The 22,502-nt window shown below is 39.1% G+C and overlaps 1 protein-coding gene across 2 annotated transcripts; it reads left to right on the top strand.

Annotated features, from left to right (window-relative positions):
• Positions 1-1,015: 1,015 nt before the first annotated feature.
• Positions 1,016-20,608, top strand: LOC114315860 (Nucleic acid-binding, OB-fold-like protein). Of its 2 annotated transcripts, XM_082902497.1 has the most exons (15): positions 1,027-1,484; positions 1,873-2,680; positions 2,756-2,891; positions 2,979-3,099; positions 3,185-3,283; positions 3,412-3,708; positions 3,784-3,891; positions 7,702-7,773; positions 8,057-8,143; positions 9,916-9,987; positions 10,089-10,178; positions 18,119-18,226; positions 19,087-19,155; positions 20,047-20,126; positions 20,245-20,608. In XM_082902497.1, the coding sequence occupies exons 1-14, from the start codon at positions 1,233-1,235 to the stop codon at positions 20,083-20,085; spliced, it is 2,358 nt and encodes a 785-aa protein (XP_082758623.1). In that variant the 5' UTR covers positions 1,027-1,232; the 3' UTR covers positions 20,086-20,126; positions 20,245-20,608. The 2 variants fall into 2 exon arrangements, with proteins under 2 accessions (XP_028118279.2, XP_082758623.1); XM_028262478.2 differs by lacking the exon at positions 20,047-20,126 and having other exon boundaries at positions 1,016-1,484.
• The last annotated feature ends 1,894 nt before the right edge of the window (positions 20,609-22,502 follow it).

The raw sequence follows: 22,502 nt of genomic DNA, 5'->3' as shown, positions 1-22,502 counted from the left end.
ATTCGTGTGCTTTATTATATAGATTGTCTATTTTTTGTTATAGAAAATTCAATATTGGGGCTCCCTCTGCGATGTACAGAGGTGTCAATGCTTTCTTCAGATTGATTGAAAAATTATTCTTCGAGATTTGATTTTTGTATCTTAGGCCTCGTTTGGGAAGCGACCCGTTTAGCCAAAAAGTCAAAAAGTCACTAAAAAAATAAAAAAGCCAACAATCCATACCAAAAAGTCAAAGATTCTCTTTTCTCTCTACTTTTTGTACATCTTTTTGTAAAAAGTCAAAAAGTCATACCAAACATAATTTTTTTTAGCTCACATTTTAGTCAAATAGCCAAATAGCCAAAAAGTTACTAAATTAGTTTGTTCCCAAACGATGCCTTAATATGTAAACTATTTTTAAAGACTACTATTTATTAGATTATACTTTGCATATGGCTGGCCTAATCCATGTTGTATGTATTATGTTATTTCAATAAGATATTTGTGGTTCGGGGTACTATGACACTCACCAATGTATCAGATGTTAGCCACAAACTAATAGTAAAAGTGTTGACTTAATCTTTTATTAAGTATTAGCAAAATTGTTGAAAGTTCTTTAAAAAGAATCAAAAAATGTTACAGACTTTACAAATTTTAACATGATACGTATAAATTATAATTACATTTTGATTCTAATATTATTTACACCATGTCTTTAGGTATGAGCATACACTAGTTTTTAATATTTGATGAATTTTTTCATAAGTTTTTTAATATTTGATGAATTTTTTCATAAATTTTAAACTTTTGTAAGTGTATTTAAATTAAGTGAATTTAAAAAGTAAAAGAAAATTTTAAAAATTCATTAAAAAATATGAATTAAAAATTTTTAAATTGTTTTTTTAAAAAAACTCAAAATCACACAATTTTATCTAACCCAAACCCAATTGGGTTGGGTGGGGAACCCGACCCGCGAAAGCTCCTAGCACTCGCGGGGCTAACGCAAAATCCAGAAATGCCACGTTGCGGTCTCCAAGGATAAAATCCACCACCACACTGCTCTGCTCAAAGAGCTGAGCCATTCATGACCTTTTCTTTAGCACACGAAACACACAGTGACATACTATACTATACTATACTATAACATACATACACCAGTCTAACAACAGAGACAATATCAAACCCCAATTTGTTCCCAATGTTCTTTATTGTCTTCTTCATCTGATGAGTTGTTTAACACTGATATCTCATAAATGGACTGTCTCGCTCTTGCCACTGCTACCACCACCACCATCAACACCACAAACCCATTCCACATTCCGTTCTATACACCTTCTTATTCACCCATATCAATAACAACTCCAAATGTATCTTTTCGTAGAAAGCCTCGTAAAAAATTCCTAGTTTTTGCATCTAAAGACGACCCTAAACTTGATCCCTCGGACCAGATGGAACTCAAGTTCGGCCGGTTAATTGGCGAAGACCCCAAACTCACTCTTGCCAAGGTTCCTCTCTCTCTCTCTCTCTCTCTCTCTCTCTCTCTCTCTCTATATATATATATATATATATATATGTATGTATGTGTGTGTGTTTTTCATTTTTTTACCAAAAAAAAAACCCACTTTTGATTTACTTACTGTTTGAGAAGAGGAGGGGGGGGGGGGGGGGATGTAATTCAACTATGTCGTTGAGTAAAGCTTACAGTTTTTTGAATTGTCAAATTTTCAGCAAAATAGAAACCCGTAACTATTGTAATCTGAAAGAAAAGACAAAAAAAAAAAAAAGGAGATGATTTGCAAAATTTGAGGTTGTCTTAAGTAATCAGAAGATGGGTTTTTGGTTTAGTGCTTTTTGGTTTTATATAATATAATTGCCATTCTTTGTTTGGTTTAGATAATGAGTAGAAAATCAAACCCTGATGTGTCTTATCTGGAAGTTGAGAAATCATTTTACAAGAAGAAGGGTAAATCAGTAACTGATGAGATAGTAGAGGTTCCATTTGATGGGTCTGAGAAAGGGCAATTGTCAGATTCATTGAATGGATTGAATTTGGTTCGCCCGGTGCCCAAGAAAGGAGTCAAGTTTGAAGTTGACAATAAGCCAATTGAATCAGAGGTAAAGAAACCAAGCCAACCTGTAAGGAAGCCAGTAGATATTAATAGAGGTAGCCTTCCAAATGTTATTTTGCGGAAGCCAACGACATTCAATGAGGATGATATTGGACCTCAGAAACCGTCAAAGTTGAGAATTAAACCAAATTTGTCATTGAAAATGGGGAAAGAACAGACAAAGGAGACATTTAGTGATATTACATTGTTAAAGAAGCCTGAACCAGTGAGTAGGGACTTGAATCTTGACAAAAAACAAGAACCCTCTGGTGATGGCAATGCCATAGTCACTGATGGTATTGAAGATAATATCCTGAGAACAGCATCCGTATTCACTGAAGCAAGTAATGACCTCACACTCTTAAACCCGCCTAAACAAATGGATTTTGGTTCGAATATCAATGAGAAACAAAAATCATCTGAAGATTATGAAGGGTCAAGCTCTGGCGATGATCTCAGAATAAATAGTTTGGAAAGTGTGAACTTATCTCCTGAAAAGGTTAATTCGGCAGAAAGCAAGTATGCTGAATTTATGGATACTGTAAACGCTTCACTCTCAACAGAATCTGGGCTCCAGGATTACTCTGCTACAGGTAATACACTAAATTTCAGGTAGATTTTCTTTGGTTGGAACTTTCGAATTTCATGTTGTGCTTGTTTTCTTCAAGAATTACAGCCACTTGAGCAAAGCAATATATGTTCTGCCGAGAATAGAAGTGCCACTGAAGCTCCTTCAGAGAAAAAATTGGTGGATTCTAATATCAAGTTCTCTATGGAAGCTGCTCTGCAAGGAAAACCAAGAAGGTTCGGGAACTAACAATCACTGTATTTTGTACATATTGTGATCTTCTGCTGCTAGTTTTAGTTGTTTAATAAATTGCTATGTTATAGATTAGACCAATCTGTAAAAGGAACAACAAATTTTAGTAGAGAGGAGATGGTTTTCGTGAACCCTGAAAGTTATGGCGATGCTGTTGAGCTTGAGAATTTTCTTGCAACATCACCTATAAAGGTCTAATTGTAATACAGTTCATTCCCATATTTGTTTTAGTTGAGTAATATCATATGATGGATCCTGAGTTCCGTATTAAATGTAGCAACATGAAGATAATGACTGGAAAAGGGTTGAAGATCTGGTTAAGACAGGAGGAAGAGAAGAAGTGGAACTGATAAGTTCTAGCACCAGAGGCTTCGTTGTGAGTGCACTCAATGCTACAGTCCTCAAAATTTTGATATGTATCTGTTTTTTTTTTTGTCCTTATTGTTTGTTGCATTTTTAAGTGTAATAATTTTCTTTTCTGAATTTCATTCAATCATTTTACAGGTATCTTTTGGCTCTTTGATAGGAATTTTACCATACCGTAATCTTACTGCCAGGTGGAAGTTCTTAGCTTTTGAGTCATGGCTGAGGAGGAATGGCTTAGATCCATCTCAGTACAAGCACAATTTGGGCATTGTAGGAAACTATGGGATTGCAAACAATACTTCTCTTGATTCAAGCCTAGACGCCGAAGTTGATCAAAAAGTTGATGTTGAGATTTCATCTGATATGCAACTGGAAGATCTTCTTAGAATTTATGACCAAGAGAAACTCAAATTCTTATCATCCTTTGTGGGCCAGGTTTGGATAACTTCATTTTATGTCAGAATCTTTCTTCTTTTATTTAATATTTATTGATACCACTTGTGTGTGCAGAAAATCAAAGTGAATGTGGTATTGACTGACAGAAAATCTAGAAAGTTAATATTTTCCGTGAAACCAAAAGAGAAGGAAGAAATGGTTGAGAGAAAGAGAAGCCTAATGGTAAGGAACTGTGCATGGTTTAAAACTTTTCTCTAGATGCTTTTTGGTTGTCCTTGTTTTGCTTTTAATACTGTCATGGCAAGCTTTCTGCTTTATCAGAACTTCCTGTTCTTTTTTTTCTTTTTTTGGGATAAGTAGCAGCCGCTCCCAGTTTTAGGACTTAAATTAAAGGCATTGTCACGTGGAGAAGTAATGTTTGTATATGAACGACAGAGGAAACTAGGAAGCACGGACACTTCTATGGAAGAAGCGTGTCATGTTGGGACACCCTCATCGGACATGACACTCTGCGGATACTTCTAAAAGCGAGTCCGACACTTTTTCAACATGTCTTAATTAAAATTTGAAATTCATAACATCACACTTCGATGACACTTCTTGAACCCTCCAAACGTGACCTATGTGATGAATCTCTTCAAAGTAACAATGTTTTAAATTCCTCGAAATGCAACTTGTGTACTCTAAATATGTTTTGAAGCATTTATAAGATGAATACAACATGTGTTTTTCAATGTTCTACAAGCATTCTTTAGAATGCAATCTTTACGTGAATGATCTACAATGTTCTGCAATTATTCTCCTCTCAGGTAGCATATTTCTTTTCCCCTTTTTGCTAATATGTTGTGTTAAAATTCACCTACTGCACACCTACCACTACCACCTACTACACACTCACCTACTTCACCTACTCTCTACCTACTACACTCACCTACTCCATACCTACTACACACTCACCTATTCTCTTCCCACATCCTCTCTTCTATATATAGGAATCATTGTAATATATCAATACATCAATCAATAATACATCAATTTTAACATGGTATCAGAGCAGGTTTAGAACCTAGTATTTTCGCTTCCCCAGCGGGCGGCAACCTCACCTTAGCCGCCCGCCGGACCTCAACCTAATCCGCTAGAATTTTCTACACATACCTTGAAATTTCTTCGAGTTCACCACCTTCACGCCCAACTCCTTCGAGTCGCTATCCTTGACTCACCCGTCAACCCATCACCACCATTTTCCTACCAGCAAACTTGCAGAAGAGAAAGCAAAGGAACTGGTGTGTTCATCCCACAGTCGTCGCATCCGAGAAGAAAGAACAGGCAAGGGCAAAACAGCTCATCCCACAACACGAAGTTCCAAAGGCACTCTGATAACTCCAGCGGTTCTCTCCGCCGGTTTACCCGTCCACCCCGGCTTGTCCGACGCCGAGTTTGCCCGAGCCGAAGCTGAGTTTGGCTTCGCATTCCCTCCTGACCTCAAAGCCGTACTCTCCGCAGGAGTTGAGTTTCCAGGGGATAAACCTGGCCATATTGATGAGCTAGGTATGCAACCTGGTGAAATAAAGAGGGAACAAAATCAGCCACCTAGGCCTACAATGGGAGAGAACCAGCAACATCACAGGGTGTCTTCTGTTCCAGTGCCAGACACGAATATTGATGACAGTGGCATGATGGACAATAAAATAATTGATCTTAATGCCAAGCCCCAGCGTATACACGGGCAGGCTTCAAACAACTAGGAACAAGGAATGGATGTTCTAAGTGGGGCTAATCATGAATCTGCTGGTACAGCTTCAAGAGCCTTGCACATGCATTGTCTCTCTCTCTCTTCCTTTTAATTAAGTGTTTTATATTCCACCGCCTGCACATCCTCTCCCCAAAAAAAAAAATATTCTCTGTTTTCTTTCTGTATTTTATTTTATTCTTATTATTATTTTTTAACAAAAAAAAAAAAAAAAAAACTCCAACCTATACTTTTCTTTTTTTATTCTTTCCCCACAATCTTTTTTTTAATCAACCCACTATCTCTCTCTCTGGTCCCGTTGTCCACTTTAATCAACCCCACTATCTTTTATTATTATAATATATTTCCCACACTATTATCCTTCACTCACCCTATATCCACTGATTCATCAATATATATATATACTGATTTTTCACAAAACTTTATTTTAGTTTCTTTTTATTTTTTCTATCTTTCTTTTTCATCAATACTTCAATATTCTACAACACAGTTGGTGAGTATCATCCTTTTTCCATTCTCTTATTATTTTATTTTATTTTTATTCCAATACCAAAAAAAAAAAAAAAAATCCATTCACCACCAACTCGTTTTCATTTCACAAACTTGTTATTTCTTCATGTCGGGGCTCACCCCGATCACCATTTTACATTCCAAAAAAAAAAAAAAAAAAAAAAAACACAAACAAACCAAAACAACAAAACCACATCCACAGACGGGATTTTTCTTCTCTACTCTGCCGCCGGTCTTTTCTTCTTGCCTCCGTCCTGGGCGGCCTTTGCCGGTGTTGTCTCTGTGTTTTCCACGCCACCGAGCACGTTTACTCCCCCATACTCCTCCACTGCAGCATATGGCGGACCTCCAAATCGAAACATAACGGTGGCCTTCCGCTTCAGCTCCTTATTTTCCGCCTTTAGCACACTTATCTCTGCTCGCGCATCCTTATACATGCGCTGGAGCAGAGCCAGCTGGGCGTTTAACTGCTGCACCTCATTTGTCCTACTCTGCAGCCGGTGCGACAAGTTTGTGACTGCCGTCATCGTCTCCACACAGGACTTCAAAGTATACTGATTGGCTTCAATGTCAGTTTGCACTGCCATTTTTTGCTCCACAGACCGCATAGGAAAGTTCAACGGAGCAAATCCTGGGGCGCTTGGTTGAGGTTCACTGGCCCCCGCACCAGTTATCTCTCTTGTTGACTCGTTAAGGTCGGGAAAGAGAGTGAGCAGACCACGGGAAGACGAAGCCATTTTCTGGGCAACAGAGTGTTACAGAGTATTACCGAGTTTCTCTCTCAGCAACCGCGGAGTTTTTCAGAGTTTTTTTAGCAAGTTTTGTCTCTGCCTTAGCCTCAGCATCAACCTTGGTTAAATAGCCAAGGCAGCCACGCGCATCATGCGCCGCTCGGCGCTCGACGCCAACCTGGGCACACCTTTTGATGGCACGCTTTTTGATGGCACGCCTTTTGATGGCACGCCTTTTGAAAGATTGGGCACACCTTTTGAGGGTGCGACTTTTCCAACGGTCTGACATGACCCCATAAACTGTCCCGACATTTGATTCCGGTTAGCTTTTACAACGGTCTGACACCCCCATACAGTGTCTTCTACAACGTTATGACACCACCATCCAGTGTCTTCACCAATGGTCTGACACGACCATACAGTGTCTCCTATCCTCTTTTATTTTTATGTATTTTCTTGTTTTGTTACTCTCTCCAAACTCAAGTTGGTTAGTTCCTATCCCCCTTGAGTTTGCGGGGGGCTGTTAAAATTCACCTACTACACACCTACCACTACCACCTACTACACACTCACCTACTTCACCTACTCTCTACCTACTACACTCACCTACTCCATACCTACTACACACTCACCTATTCTCTTCCCACATCCTCTCTTCTATATATAGGAATCATTGTAATATATCAATACATCAATCAATAATACATCAATTTTAACATGTTGTTTGGGTCTCTTTAGATCATCCATCTAGTCCCAGGTTACATATGGCTCCCCTGTACCACATGCATCTGGTAGTTACCAAGATAAATCATGAGAATGAACCTAGGGACAACTAGACAAACACTTTGTGCCCTTAACGTTAGTTGTGTATTATCATTTAATAGATTGATAATATGGAAAAAATCTTGCTCTTAAACAAAGCGGAGCCTTTTCTAGCATCAAGCGTGGTCTCTTGTATTTCTATTTTCTTTATTTATAATCTATGGGGAAGCTAGATGTCCATTTGAAATAAGTAATTTATAGGCTTGTATTTCATTGCAGGCTAAACTTAGCACTGGAGATGTAGTGAAATGTTGCATCAAAAAGATTACTTACTTTGGTATTTTCGTTGAGGTAAAGAGTTTACTACTCATGTCACTTCAATAACAGGCTTTTCAATGAAGTCCTGTGATCACATGGTCCCAGCTTCATGAAAATGAGCTGTGAACCCCATATATATTTTGAATTTGATTGGTTCTTGGATTGGTGTAGGGAACATTTGATTTTGAACATTTTCTGTTGTCTTTCTCGCTAAGGATTAGTAGCTCGTTGCCATGGGGTCAAGACCATGAGATTATCTCTGTCAAAACAATAATATTATTGCTTATCATTATTTGACCTAAATGTTGAAATGCAGGTGGAAGGAGTACCTGCACTAATTCACCAGTCGGAAGTGTCATGGGATGCCACTTTGGACCCTGCATCATATTTCAAAGTTGGTCAGGTATTTGAATTTACTCCCCAACTAAGAAGCATATACACGTGACACGACACTGACACACAAATTTTAAAAAAATGTAGGACTCGACACATGAGGGACACATGCAAAATATTTACATTTATATATGTATTATGTCATATATAAACATAAATAATTATTATATGTCATATGTATGAAATATTTAAATCAAAGATAATAATTTTTAAAGTCTGAAAGAGAAGAATAGGTATAAATTATATTGTTTTTTTGTTTCATCATTTAATTTTAAGTTATTTTATTCAAATTTGTAATGTGTTTCTCGTGTGTCTAAGTGTTAGGAAGTATTCGATAAATGTCATGTCGTGTCATGGTAGTGCCGGTGCCGGACACAGTGTCAGACACGACACGTTACCTTTTTAGAAGTGTCTGTGCTTCTTAACTCTCCTATTACAAATTTACAACATACCAAGTCAGCAATTATGTGCTCTATCCAACAACACTCAGTTGTTATATGCACTATCCCACGACACTGACATTGTTCAGTAAGATGGCCAATTAATTTGATGAAGTTTCCCAGGTAAAATTTTTAGGCTGTACTATGCGCCTAATAGCCAGCTAACATAGTAATTTGTTGGAAAATTGTGTATGAAACTCCAGTATGGATACTGATGCTGGTACCGTTATGCTAGGGTTACACCAATATTGAAAGCTTAAAATAAATAAATGGATATTGGTATGACCAAGATACATCCATAAGAAAAAATATTTTTGTAATTTGTAGTAGTGTGCAGGATATATGACAATTAAGAAATCAAATGAAAAATGTAGATAAAGCAAGGTACAAACTAGAGTTAATGCCAAAATTAGTTGAGGATATAATATACAAGTCACAGTTCAATGCCAAGCCAAAAGGCATTGGTGTCTTATTTACTACTGCAATGCAACGACCTCTCATAGAATTTTTTGGTTCCCTCACCTATTTTGTCACAGTCACTAAAGTAACAAATAAACATCACAAACAAAAGTAAAGGGAAACAACTAAAAGGCAGTACCAGCCCAATCTACAAACCATGAGAATTGCCAGCACGAATTTCACAGCAGGAGGCTGTGGGAGGAGAAGAGGCCAGGGGAGAGGAAACTTACTGAAAAAAAACGTGAGCAGTTGTTGCAGAGAAGAGAGAATCCTAATTGGTCGATCGTCGGCTATCATCACAGAGAGAATCAGAACCTTAAGCGGTGATTGTTGAACGTCCGCAATCTTTGTGTACATACATAGAGAGAGTGAGAGATAGAAGCCTAACTTTGATTGTCACATACATAGAGAGAGTGAGAGACAGATGCCCTACGAGAAAGACAGAAATGTTCTATAATTGCAAAAAGAGAACCCCGAAGTGTTTCTCAAAGTTGTAATAATTGCAAATATACCCTTTATTCTAAACTATTTAAAATAGACAATATATTTATTCCAATACCCCTATATTTTTAGAAGTTACATTTATGCCTTAATGCACCCACAAAAGTATCTGATATGTACCTAAGCCATACCCAACATTCAAAAATTAAGAAAAAGTACCGGATATGTCTTTCACTTACCCTTGAAGCCGTACCAGTATGCATACCCGAACCAAATACCGGCTTGGTACTCATACAACAATATTTTTGGAGTGCCAATGCTTCATAGAAGATTTTTATTGTTGTCGAGATCCTAAAGCACTTTGCCTCTAATTCATGGTTGACATGTAATTACCTTCTGTAGATTTTTGTCCAAGTTATTGAGATGCTCCTTTTGTTTGCAGGTTGTGGAGGCAAAAGTTCACCAGTTGGATTTTTCACTTGAACGCATTTTTCTATCGTTAAAGGAAATAACGGTAATCAGTGTTAAGTTTTATTTGTATTTAAATAGCTATTGTATATTAAGGAAGCCTTTGACTGAGCTTTTAAATGCTTTCATTTTCCATCCCTATTGCAGTCAGATCCATTAATTGGGGCCTTGGAGGCTGTCATTGGTGATAACAATTCCTTAGATGGGAGATTAGAAGCAGCCCAAGCAGATACCGAGGTCTTTACTTCTCACCATTTTCCTATCCTCTTGAGGATGTTTGAAATAGTTATTATTTAATAGTGTCAATAGTACCTCCATGTGGTTTGATCCAAGGCAACACCCCCATGACCTTTGGGTCACTTCTCCAAATAAAAGACAGGTTGTAGTCCTCTTAGTATGATCTTTTTAATAATTTCAATAACATTGGTTCAGTGTAGTTTAAACCAAGTAGAGACTACCTTTTAAGGAACTCAATTGGATTGCAAACATCTAAGCTAATTGTTAAAATTTACCATCACCTACCACCCATTTACCATCACCTACCACCACCTACTCCTCACCTACTACACTCACCCTCTCCTATATAATGAGCCACTCACCATTTGTAATAAATAAAAAAATAAACATATCAATCAATAATACATATATTTTTACATGGTATCAGAGCAGGGTTAAAGAACCTGATTATTCTGCTTCACCGGCGGGCGGCAGCCTCGCCTTGGCCGCCCGCCGGACCTCTACACATACCTTCACTCCTCTGCCAGAAAGTCATAGCTGAACTCTTCTCTGACCTCCTCACCACCACATCTGTCGCTGCCTCATCTGCATCTCTCAGATCTACCATCTCCTTCATCTCCGGAACCAAAACCACTAATCCGCTGCTGTCTTCTCCTCCTCTCTCCTGTTTGTTGAGTTTGGTTTTGATTTTTTGGTACTTCTGTGCAGATTCTTAGATCTGTTCACTGTGTCAATATGAGAATGAAAATAAAAATTTATTGTTTTGGTTTAAAATCGGCCTCGGTTTGGGTTTCACACCACCGGCCAAGGCAACTTTCATCACCACCACCGTCTCTCTTCCTTTACCCTCAGTCCGCCGCCCTCGCAGCTTCGTCGCCACTTAACAGTGGCAATGGATGTTGCTGCTTGAGGGAATCATCAACATGGTGGTCAAGGTTTTGATGGATTTGTTGAATACTACGTTCGTTGTAGAGAATTGAACAGACTATAAAGACGAAGAAGATCAGTGCTGCTAAGAGAGGGAAATGGGTTCTCTTCTTGTGCCATCTCTGCATCATTCTACAGAGACACAGGGGGATTGAGGAGAGTTGTGACTTTTTCTTTTTTCGGCAAATGGGTTTTTGACAACACTTCACACCCACTCTCTCTCCTCACTTTGCATCCACCGCCCAAAATTGTTTTTTTATTATAAAGCTTCTTGGTGCACTCATTGTTCCCACTTTTGTTATTTTATATATATATATATATATATCTTTTTATTATCTTATATTAAAAAAAAAAAAACATCATCTCTCCTCCGAATGCTTTCAAACTCCATTATTTTTATTTATTTTCTCCAAACCACTATCCTTATTTTCCCCATCTTTCATTTTTTGATTTCAATTATATTTTTATTATTTCTTTCTTTCTTTTTCTTTCACATTATTTTTCATCTTTTTCCAATTCCATTCATACCATATAGCTTTGCACACCAAACCATATTTTATTCATCTCAGGGATCAACCCCGATCATAATTTTACACAAAAAAAAAAAAAAAAAAACACACAACAACGGCTTTGTTTTCTTTTCTGCAGACGGCCACATCCCGCCATCTCTTCTCTACTCTGCAGCCGGTCTCTTCTTTTTGCCTCCGTCTTGGACGGCCCTTGCCGGTGTTGCCTCCGTGTTTCCTTGTCCACCGAGCACGTTCACTCCCCCATACTCCTCCACTGCCGCATATGGCGGACCTCCGAATCGGAACATCACGGTGGCCTTCCGCTTCAGCTCCTTGTTTTCTGTCTTTAGCACACTTATCTCTGCTCGCGCATCCTTATACATGCGTTGGAGCAGAGCCAGCTGGGAGTTTAACTGTTGCACCTCATTTGTCCTGCTCTGCAGCCGGTGTGACAGGTTTGTGACCGCAGTCATGGTTTCCACACATGACTTCAGAGTATACTGATTGGCCTCAATATCAGTTTGCACCGCCATTTTTTGCTCCACCGACCGCATCGGAAAGTTCAACGGAGCAAAACCAGAGGTGTTTGGTTGAGGTTCACTGGCCACCGCACCAGTTATTTCTCTTGTGGACTCGTTCAATTCTGGAAAGAGCGTGAGCAGACCACGGGAAGAGGAGGCCATGTTCTGGGTCGCTGGACGGGAAGAAGAGGCCATGTTGCTGAGTGTTTCAGAGACGGGTTGGTTACAGAGTATTACAGAGTTTCTCTCTCAGCAAAGGAAGAGTTTTTTCAGAGGATTTTCAGAAGTTTTTTGTCTGCCTCAGCCTCAGCATCAACCTTGGTTAAATAGCCGAGGCAGCCACGCGTCTCGCGCGCCACTTGACGCCAGACGACAAACGGGCGCGCCAGCCAAGGCACTCACGTGCCTCGCCATCATGTCTGGCACACCTTTTTATGACTTGGGCTCGCCTTTTGATGGCACGCCTTTTTTGACAGATTGGGCACACCTTTTGAGGGTGCGACTTTTTAGGGGTCCGACAAGACTCTGTAAACTGTCCCGACATTGATTCCGGTTAGTTTCTACAAGGGTCCGACAAGACTCTGTAAACTGTCTCGACATTGATTCCGGTTAGTTTTGTAAGAAATAGATGTATTATTAATTGATTGATTTTGTATATTACAAGCTATTATATAGGAGAGGTGTGAGGTAGGTGAGTGGTGGTAGTGGATGGTAGTGGAGGTGGTGGGTGGTAGTGGAGATGGTAAGTGTGTTAGGTTTAGTGGAGTGGATGTAGTGGGTTAGGTTAGTGGGTTAGGTTTAGTGTACATTAACAGCCCCCCTCAAACTCAAGGAGGTTAGACACAAACCAACTTGAGTTTGGAGAGAGTTACAAAACAGAAAAATAAACTGATAAATAAAATAAAACAGGATAGGAGACACGGTATGGTCGTGTCAGACCGTTGTAGCAGACAGTTTACGGGGTCATGTCGGACCGTTGAAGCAGACACTGTGTGGTCGTGTCAGATGTAGAAGACAGTTTACGGGGTCATGTCGGACCGTTGTAACAGGACAGTTTACGGGGTCATGTTGGACCGTTGTAGAAGACAGTTTACGGGGTCATGTCGGACCGATGTAGCAGGACAGTTTACGGGGTCATGTCGGACCGTTGTAGCAGACAGTTTACAGGGTCATGTCGGACCGTTGTAGCAGACACTGTGTGGTCGTGTCAGACCGTTGTAGAAGACAGTTTATGGGGTCATGTCGGACCGACTTTTTAGGGGTCCGACAAGACTCTGTAAACTGTCCCGACATTGATTCCGGTTAGTTTCTACAAGGGTCCGACAAGACTCTGTAAACTGTCTCGACATTGATTCCGGTTAGTTTTGTAAGAAATAGATGTATTATTAATTGATTGATTTTGTATATTACAAGCTATTATATAGGAGAGGTGTGAGGTAGGTGAGTGGTGGTAGTGGATGGTAGTGGAGGTGGTGGGTGGTAGTGGAGATGGTAAGTGTGTTAGGTTTAGTGGAGTGGATGTAGTGGGTTAGGTTAGTGGGTTAGGTTTAGTGTACATTAACAGCCCCCCTCAAACTCAAGGAGGTTAGACACAAACCAACTTGAGTTTGGAGAGAGTTACAAAACAGAAAAATAAACTGATAAATAAAATAAAACAGGATAGGAGACACGGTATGGTCGTGTCAGACCGTTGTAGCAGACAGTTTACGGGGTCATGTCGGACCGTTGAAGCAGACACTGTGTGGTCGTGTCAGATGTAGAAGACAGTTTACGGGGTCATGTCGGACCGTTGTAACAGGACAGTTTACGGGGTCATGTTGGACCGTTGTAGAAGACAGTTTACGGGGTCATGTCGGACCGATGTAGCAGGACAGTTTACGGGGTCATGTCGGACCGTTGTAGCAGACAGTTTACAGGGTCATGTCGGACCGTTGTAGCAGACACTGTGTGGTCGTGTCAGACCGTTGTAGAAGACAGTTTATGGGGTCATGTCGGACCGATGTAGCAGGACAGTTTACGGGGTCATGTCGGACCGTTGTAGCAGGGCACTGTGTGGTCGTGTCAGACTGATGTAGAAGACAGTTTATGGGGTCGTGTCGGACCGTTGTAGAAGACAGTTTATGGGGTCATGTTGGACCATTGTAGAAGCTGACCGGAATCAATGTCGGGACAGTTTATGGGGTCATGTCGGACCGATGTAGAATGTTGTGGTGGTGTACCAAGGGGGCGACTTAGGGAGTGCGCCATGAGTGACTTATACATGATACTGTGTATAACCCCCCCTCAAACTCAAATAGGTGTGAAGATAGAAACCTATTTGAGGTTGAAACAAAAGGATTGATAAAGCTGGCTGGTGTAGAAGACACTGTATGAGTGTGTATATAGGCTGCCCAAAAGATATACATGGATGTAGATATCGAGCCCTCAAAAGTCGTGCCCTCAAAAGGTGTGTCATCAAAAGGCGTGTCATCAAAAGACGTGCCCGAGTCATGAAAAGGCGTGCCAGGTTGTCGGTGTCAAAAGGCGCGCGATGCGCGTGGCTGTCTCTGTGTCATGGTCGTTATAAACCGAAGCGGAGGAGGCAGAAACTGAGACAGAAAAACTGAGAGAAACCTCTGAAAAATTCTTCATTTTGCTGAGAAAGAGAGGTCGTTTTGCTGAGAGAGATAGTCTGTAACACTCTGTTGCTGTTGCCCAGAAAATGGCTTCGTCGTCCCGCGGGCTGCTCACCCTCTTTCCCGACCTCAACGAGTCCACAGGAGAGAGAACTGGTGCGGTGGCCAGTGAACCTCAACCAAACACCGCTGGGTTTGCTCCGCTGAACTTTCCGATGCAGTCGGTGGAGCAAAAAATGGCAGTGCAAACGGATGTGGAGGCGAATCAGTATACTTTGAAGGCATGTGTGGAGTCCATGACGGCGGTCACAAACTTGTCGCACCGGCTGCAGAGTAGGACAAATGAGGTGCAGCAATTAAACTCCCAGTTGGCTCTGCTCCAACGCATGTATAAGGATGCGCGAGCAGAGATAAGCGTGCTAAGGGCAGAAAACAAGGAGCTGAAGCGGAAGGCCACCGTGATGTTCCGATTTGGAGGGCCGCCATATGCTGCAGTGGAGGAGCAGGGAGTAGTGATCGTGCCCAGTGGAGTGGGAAACACGGAGGCAACACCGGCAAGGGCCGCCCAGGATGGAGGCAAGAAGAAGCGACCCGCAGCAGAGTAGAGAAGAAAAATTCCACTGTGGGTGGTTTTGTTTTTGTTTTTGTTTTTTTTTTTTTTTTGTTTTTGTTTTTTTTTTTTTTGTTTTTTTTGTTTTTGTTTTTTTTTTTTTTTTTTTTGTAAAATGTGGATCGGGGTGAACCCCCACGTGAATAAAAGAGTGTAGTGGGTATGAATGCAGTTCATCTTCTGCCTGTTTTCTTGTTTTTTTTTTTTTTTTTTTTTTTTTTTGTGGTGGTGTAAAATGATGTGTGAAAAGTAATCTTCCTCGACATGAATAAAATAAGATGGTGTGCAGTTCGTCTTCTTCCTCGCTGTTTTTGTTTGTTTGTTTGTTTGTTTTTTTTTTTTTTTTTTTTGTTCGTGCAAAGAAATAATAATGAAAAAAAAAGATGAAAAATAAAATGAAAGAGAAATAAAAAAGAAAGAAAGAGAAAGAAAGATGTGTGAAAAGTAATCAGAATATATATATATATATATATATGAGTATTTTTTTTTGTTTTGTTTTGGTTTTTTTTTTTCTTTTTTTTTTTTGGGTGTTTTTAAAGAAAATAAATAAAAAAAAATAAAATAAAATAAAGAAAGTTGAGTGGAATTGGAGGTGGTGGGAGAGTGGAGTGTGTGCCCATGTGCAGGTCTGCCGAGTGGGAGAGATAAAGAGCCCCTTTTTTGTTGTTTGTTTGTTTTAAAATAAAAGAAATAAAGGTGAAGTGGGGTGCTTAATAATGAGGCCGGGATGTGGTGTGGATAGATGGCCTCTTTTTTTTTTTTTTTTTTTTTTTTTTTTTTTTTAAATAGGTGTGTGTATGAATCACATATAGGGCTCTGTGGGAGTGCGGTGGAAGCCGAGGATTGTGAAGCGAAGGGTGTGGCCTCCTCTGCAAATCTCGGCGAAGGTGGGTGAAGTCTGGGAGTGAAGGAGCTGGAAGAGGAGGCAACGGCGTCCGACGCAGAGTTGGAGAGGGGCTGCGGGACTGGTTCGGTAGCCTGGGAGCCAGTGAACGCCGAGGCCAACGACGAGATGGTGGAGGATGCGGCGGCGATGGCAGAGAGTGGTTAGGAGCCATTTGCGGACGACGGGGGGAGTGGAGGTGACGGTGGGGGCGGCGAAGATGCCGGCGGCGGAGAAGTCGGAGTCCCCAAAGGCGTGCTCGAGCGGGAACGGGACTTTGGCGTCCGGAGCCGATGATTTGGTTCGGGCTAGTTGGCTGTGAAAGAGTAACAGTAGCAGGTGGTGTGTTGAAGATCATTCTTTGTCCTCATCATCATGAACTACGATAAGATTGCAAGCTTTGAAGCTAGACCTGAGTGAACTGGTTTTGGAGACATGGATTTGGTTTTAGAGCCATTAATCTGGATCAACAAGGCTGCCAATGTAGCCCTACAAATCTGCCACTTTCCACAGACGCAATCTGCCACTTCTCACTCCGGACAATCAAGGAAATCTGGTTTTGGAGGAGAGCCGTGGGCGCGGAAGCAGCAGGAGAGGCATAGGGTGTGCCTGAGCTTTTTTTTTTTTTTTTTTTTTTTTTTTTTTCAAGGAAGGAGAGGTAATCTGTTCGTCCTCCATGTGATAGAAAGAGAGAGAGAGAAGGGATGAGAGGTCCGGCGGGCGGCCAAGGTGAGGCTGCCGCCCGCCGGTGAAGCGAAAATACCAGATTCTCAACCTTGCTCTGATACCATGTAAGAAATAGATGTATTATTAATTGATTGATTTTGTATATTACAAGATTGTTGTATATAGATTTTGTATATTACAAGCTATTATATAGGAGAGGTGTGAGGTAGGTTAGTGGTGGTAGTGGATGGTAGTGGAGGTGGTGGGTGGTAGTGGAGATGGTAAGTGTGTTAGGTTTAGTGGAGTGGATGTAGTGGGTTAGGTTAGTGGGTTAGGTTTAGTGTACATTAACAAGTTTCTACAAGGGTCCGACAAGACTCTGTAAACTGTCCCGACATTGATTCCGGTTAGTTTCTACACGGGTCCGACAAGACTCTATAAACTGTCCCGACATTGATTCCGGTTAGCTCCTTTATGGGTCCGACAAGACTCTGTAAACTGTCCCGACATTGATTCCGGTTAGTTTCTACAAGGGTCCAGCAAGACTCCGTAAACTGTCACAACAACTGTCACACAGTGTCTGCTACAACGGTCCGACATGACCCCATAAACTGTCTTCTACATCGGTCTGACACCGCCATCCAGTGTCCTCTACACCGTTATGACACCACCATACAGTGTCCTCTACAACGTTATGACACCATCATCCAGTGTCTTCACCAATGGTCTGACACGACCATACAGTGTCTCCTATCCTCTTTTATTTTTATGTATTTTCTTGTCTTGTTCCTCTCTCCAAACTCAAGTTGGTTAGTTTCTATCCTCCTTGAGTTTGCGGGGGGCTGTTAAAATTTACCATCACCTACCACCCATTTACCATCACCTACCACCACCTACTCCTCACCTACTACACTCACCCTCTCCTATATAATAAGCCACTCACCATTTGTAATAAAAAAAAAAATAAACATATCAATCAATAATACATATATTTTTACACTAATAGATTTGGATAAGTCAGTTAATTTTCGTCATGGATTTCTGTTTAATATGCCAAGATTTGTAATAATTAATCAAACCATTATTCAGTTTATCTGATGCATATGTATATTTTGTTTCCATGCAATGCTTTTTGTTTATATGTTTGCTTATCAGAAAATAAAAATAAAAATAAGAGTCCCCTCACATTCTGATTATAAAATTGGACAGTGGGCTGATGTGGAATCACTTATCAACGAATTACAGCAGTTTGAAGGGATTGAATCTGTATCAAAAGGTCGTTTTTTCCTTAGCCCTGGGCTGGCTCCTACCTTTCAGGTACTCTGATCCCTAGATTCAACTGAAGTGGAGGCCAGATGTAATGTTAATTAAATGATTTGCATGCATTTTTAGATATATATTCCTTGTTTTCCAAGCATTTTTTTCTAATGTATCATTTTCTCTTGGAGTTTGTACAAGGGGCAGAATAGGATAGGTGTACAATTTTAATAGACTAGAAGCATATTACAAATATAAATGTTATACAGGGAGTTGTTTTGCAATTTGATAGGTTGCATGCAGTCAATAATTCATTGATTATATTAACCATCTATTTTCTATTATTAGCTTTTATGATTTGTGCCATGAGGGGTTTGTGTTTGATTCTTTGGATCAATCCTTGATGGTTTATCTTTGGATCTAATTAAAATGTCTTCTTCTCATACCTAGCCTTTAGGATAGAAATTTGAGTGAGTGCCAGTGTTGGACATAAAAGCTCTTGCATTAGTGTCTTGTCAATCGGTTGAGAACATGTCTGTTGGAGAGCTTGATATGCATTGCTGGGCCCTTTCCTAATGGCTTAAGGTTTTGGTACTAGTGTTGATCTAACATAATATCAAAGCTTACGTTAGGAGAGGCCTTGGGTTCAAGTCTCTCTGTTTGCATTTTGTTTCTTTATATGCTTGGATATTTGCATCTCAACATGCAAAACCGGGTTGCATGCGAGGGAGTGTTGGAGAAATTGAGGCATTGTTGTGCTCTTTTCCTAATGGCTTAAACTTTACTAGTGGTAATCTAACATGTCGAGAGAGCAGAGGACCATTGAACTAGTCTGTGTTTTTAGCTTATGCTTAAGTTACATTCTTAGTGTTTCTTGTCAGACTCTAGTATAAGTGCGCTCCTAATCACTCTTTTGGCAGGTTTATATGGCATCCATGTTTGAGAATGAGTACAAGCTACTTGCCCGATCAGAAAACAAGGTGCAAGAGGTAAATTTTGTGATCCTACCAATCTTGGCTCAACTTCCCAGCATTAGTAGATAGAATAAACTTCAGTGTCTTTATTCTTGATCAAGATATACATTTTGTTCATATTACTCATCATTTAAATAGTTTAAACGTGTTCTAGCACCCCATCGTTTTCTTCATATACTCATCATTTTATTGTCTTTATGGTTCTTCTGTATGCTTTACTCTGTAGCTTGCTATGGCCTTTACAATTGGCCTTCAACTTTTACTTATTTGGAAATAGCATATTTGGATTAGTCGTGGTCTCATACAACACCATCTAGAAGCTATATTTCTGCCTACATGGAATGCTTGCTGTTTCTGTTTACAGTCAGGCTTACCATTTAGGAGAAAACTTTATTGTTTTGCCCTCAATTCTTCAAAGGGTTGCTGCATCAATCATTTTGGGATGGCATGAGCTTGGGCATGCAGGAGCCCATCCACCAGGCTAGCTCATCAGCTCTTTTCTTATCCATGTATGTGCTAGAGCTAGGTACCAGTGCATAGAGAGCTAGAGTGACCAAGTCCTAAAGATCATAATCCAGAGTGTCTGTCTATGTATATATATATAATCGACAGTGGTGGTTATGATGGTTATAAATATTCATTGTACTCCAAATAAATTTTGTTATGGCCAAAAATCAACCAAATGTAATCTGGCATGTTGGTTTCCAAGCTCCCATGCATGGGGTCATGTTGCCTCATGACAAAGATTGGAAGATGTTGATTTTTCCAGGATAGGTCTTTGTAGAGATATTATAGACTGCTGCCTTAGAAAGTCCCATATTATGAAAATTGTTGCTGTTAACGTCAAAGCTGTGAGAAGAAAGGTAAATCCATGAGTTGATTTGATCAAACTCATGAATTATGCAGATTCGTGAAGAACTACCAGAGGGATTGGATAGAGCCTAGTTCTATATTTATATCTTTAAATTTTATTTTTGCTCTTGCTGGTACGGTGGTATCATTATTTTCTTAGTTTTATTTTCATCTTCCTTTTTTAAAAATTTATTTATTTTAAGTTATGGAAAAGAATGTAGTGCTCACTGGCATATGCGTGATTTTGGGCAGGTGATAGTTGAAACATCCTTGGGTAAAGAGGAAATGAAATCTGCAATTCTGACTTGCACCAGCCGAGTTGAATGACTCACTGTCTACTGCTTTTTGGCTTTTGTACCTCTTCGTTGCCCTCCCAATTGGCTGAGTTTGACGGTGATCCATGATGCGTTCTTCAGACACAGACTCTTGATCCTTACTGATATATCTCATCAAACGAAAAGTAGTTCTTTGTAGAAATTCTTTTAATTTTTTTGCACCCAGAAACTTATACAACTTTGTTCATATTGTGAAGGAAGCATCTAAAAGGTCTAATTGTAATTTTTAAAATTAAGTTAAATTTCCATGGCATTGATATAATTGTATTAATGTCAATAAATGTCTTATCTTCTCCTCCATTTAAAACTAAAAAAAAAATAAAATAAATCTCGAGCTTCTTGAATAACTTGATGGCTCGATTGATCGATAGGTTTAATTAGTTAGTTTGGTTTCAATTTGATCTCAGTTTTATTCCTACTTGGTACATCAAATTGTGAATTTATTGTGACTGGATGATTTAATTGGCATTACCTTTCATTGTGAGATGAGAATGATTTCTATGTCCTGATTTTTATTTTATTTTTTTTGGTCCAATTGACAATTGATAGTGCTTCATACCGTGGAGTTTCCATCAAGACTCCCGACAGATCTTGTGAGGAAGCTAAGCTTTAAAATGTGGAAACTGTTTTTACAAAATAAAAATGATTGACGTTTTCGAATTTATCATTATTTATGTTTTAAAACATAAAGAACAATATATATACACATATATATGTTGAATTGATGGTTTTATAAATTATAATTTGTTACTCTAAAATTTGAAATTTTTACAAAATATTTTAAAATCCATCATTATAGTTAGTTTGTAGGGTAAAATTTTACTCTATATATGTTAGAATTTTTGGGTAAATTACAAACACACTCTCTGAGATTTACTTAAATTACAAAGTACCTCTTGTAGATCTAGAAATTACATTATACCCCCTAAGGTTTCTAGTTTCATAACAAATAGGTCTTTTTATTAATACATCATCAAGTTAATTAACAGTTTTTAATAATGTAAAATTTTATTTCAATTAATAATTCAAATAATTTTATTAATATATAAGTGAACAATTAGAAATTTCACTTTTTTGAGTAATTTTGTTAAATAAAAAATTTTGATAGGTAGGTATTTATAATTTTTCAAATCACAAGGGGCAATTTGTATTTTAGGCAAACTTCAAGGGATGTATTTATAATTTAACCTAGAATTTTATAATTAGCATGGACTTTGATAGATTTCAACGAGATTTTACATTTAAAAAAAAAAGAAAATTATAAATTTAACCAATAAGCATAATACGTGTTACTCAATATTCATATCTTAGCTTTCGTTTGGCAATGGATTTTTGGAAAGTGTTTGGGTATGTAAGCCGTATATCATATGCACTTGTGTAAGTTTTCACAAATATATAAGTTGCCTCACAAAATCACATAAGTTCTCACAAATATACGTAAGTTATAATTTCTTAAATTTTATGAGTTAATTTATGTATGTTTGTGAAAACTTACGCATTTTTGTGAGATAATTTATGTATATTTGTCAGAACTTACACAAATACATATGGTATGCACTTGCATACTCAATCGGAGCTAAAATAGCTAAAAAAATAAAAAGCTAACTAAAAAAATCAATGCCAAACCACAACATTGTACGAACTTAGGAATGTAAAAATGGCCCGCGGCCCGGGGTGAGCTCGACCCAGTTAGGCCCAAGCTCTAGCCCAGTCCGAGACCCCAGGCCTGGGTCATCATTTTGAAGCCCGACCCATTGGTCGGCTCAAAGACCGGCCCGAGGCCCAGTGTCATTTTTAGTGGAAAATAATAAAATTTTAGTGGAAAAAATAAAAATTTGGTGAAAAAAATAAATAAAATAAATAAAAAAATGTTCAAGCCCTTCCAAGCTTGCCCTAAGCTTGAGTCTAAGCCCATCGGCCTGGTTTGCCCAAGGCCCGAATACCCCTTGGGCTTGGGCCTAATTTTTTGGCCCGTGACCTAGCCCTTCTTGAATTTTGGCAGGAGGTTTTATTAATATATAAATATTGTATTTCTTCATCATCTTCACCATTAACATACATTCATGATATCATTCATTATCAATTAGCTCACTTCATTCTCTTCTCCATTAAACTTATTTTTCAAACTCAAAACATTATTGCATTTGAAGATTTGCACACCATAGATGACACTGA

Source organism: Camellia sinensis, chromosome 13 (genome assembly GCF_055761805.1).
Source record: "Camellia sinensis isolate YWXY chromosome 13, ASM5576180v1, whole genome shotgun sequence".
NCBI classification, from domain to species: Eukaryota; Viridiplantae; Streptophyta; class Magnoliopsida; order Ericales; family Theaceae; genus Camellia; species Camellia sinensis.
The sequence above is the reverse complement of the archived record's forward strand: the minus strand, read 5'-3'. Positions and strand labels throughout refer to the sequence as shown.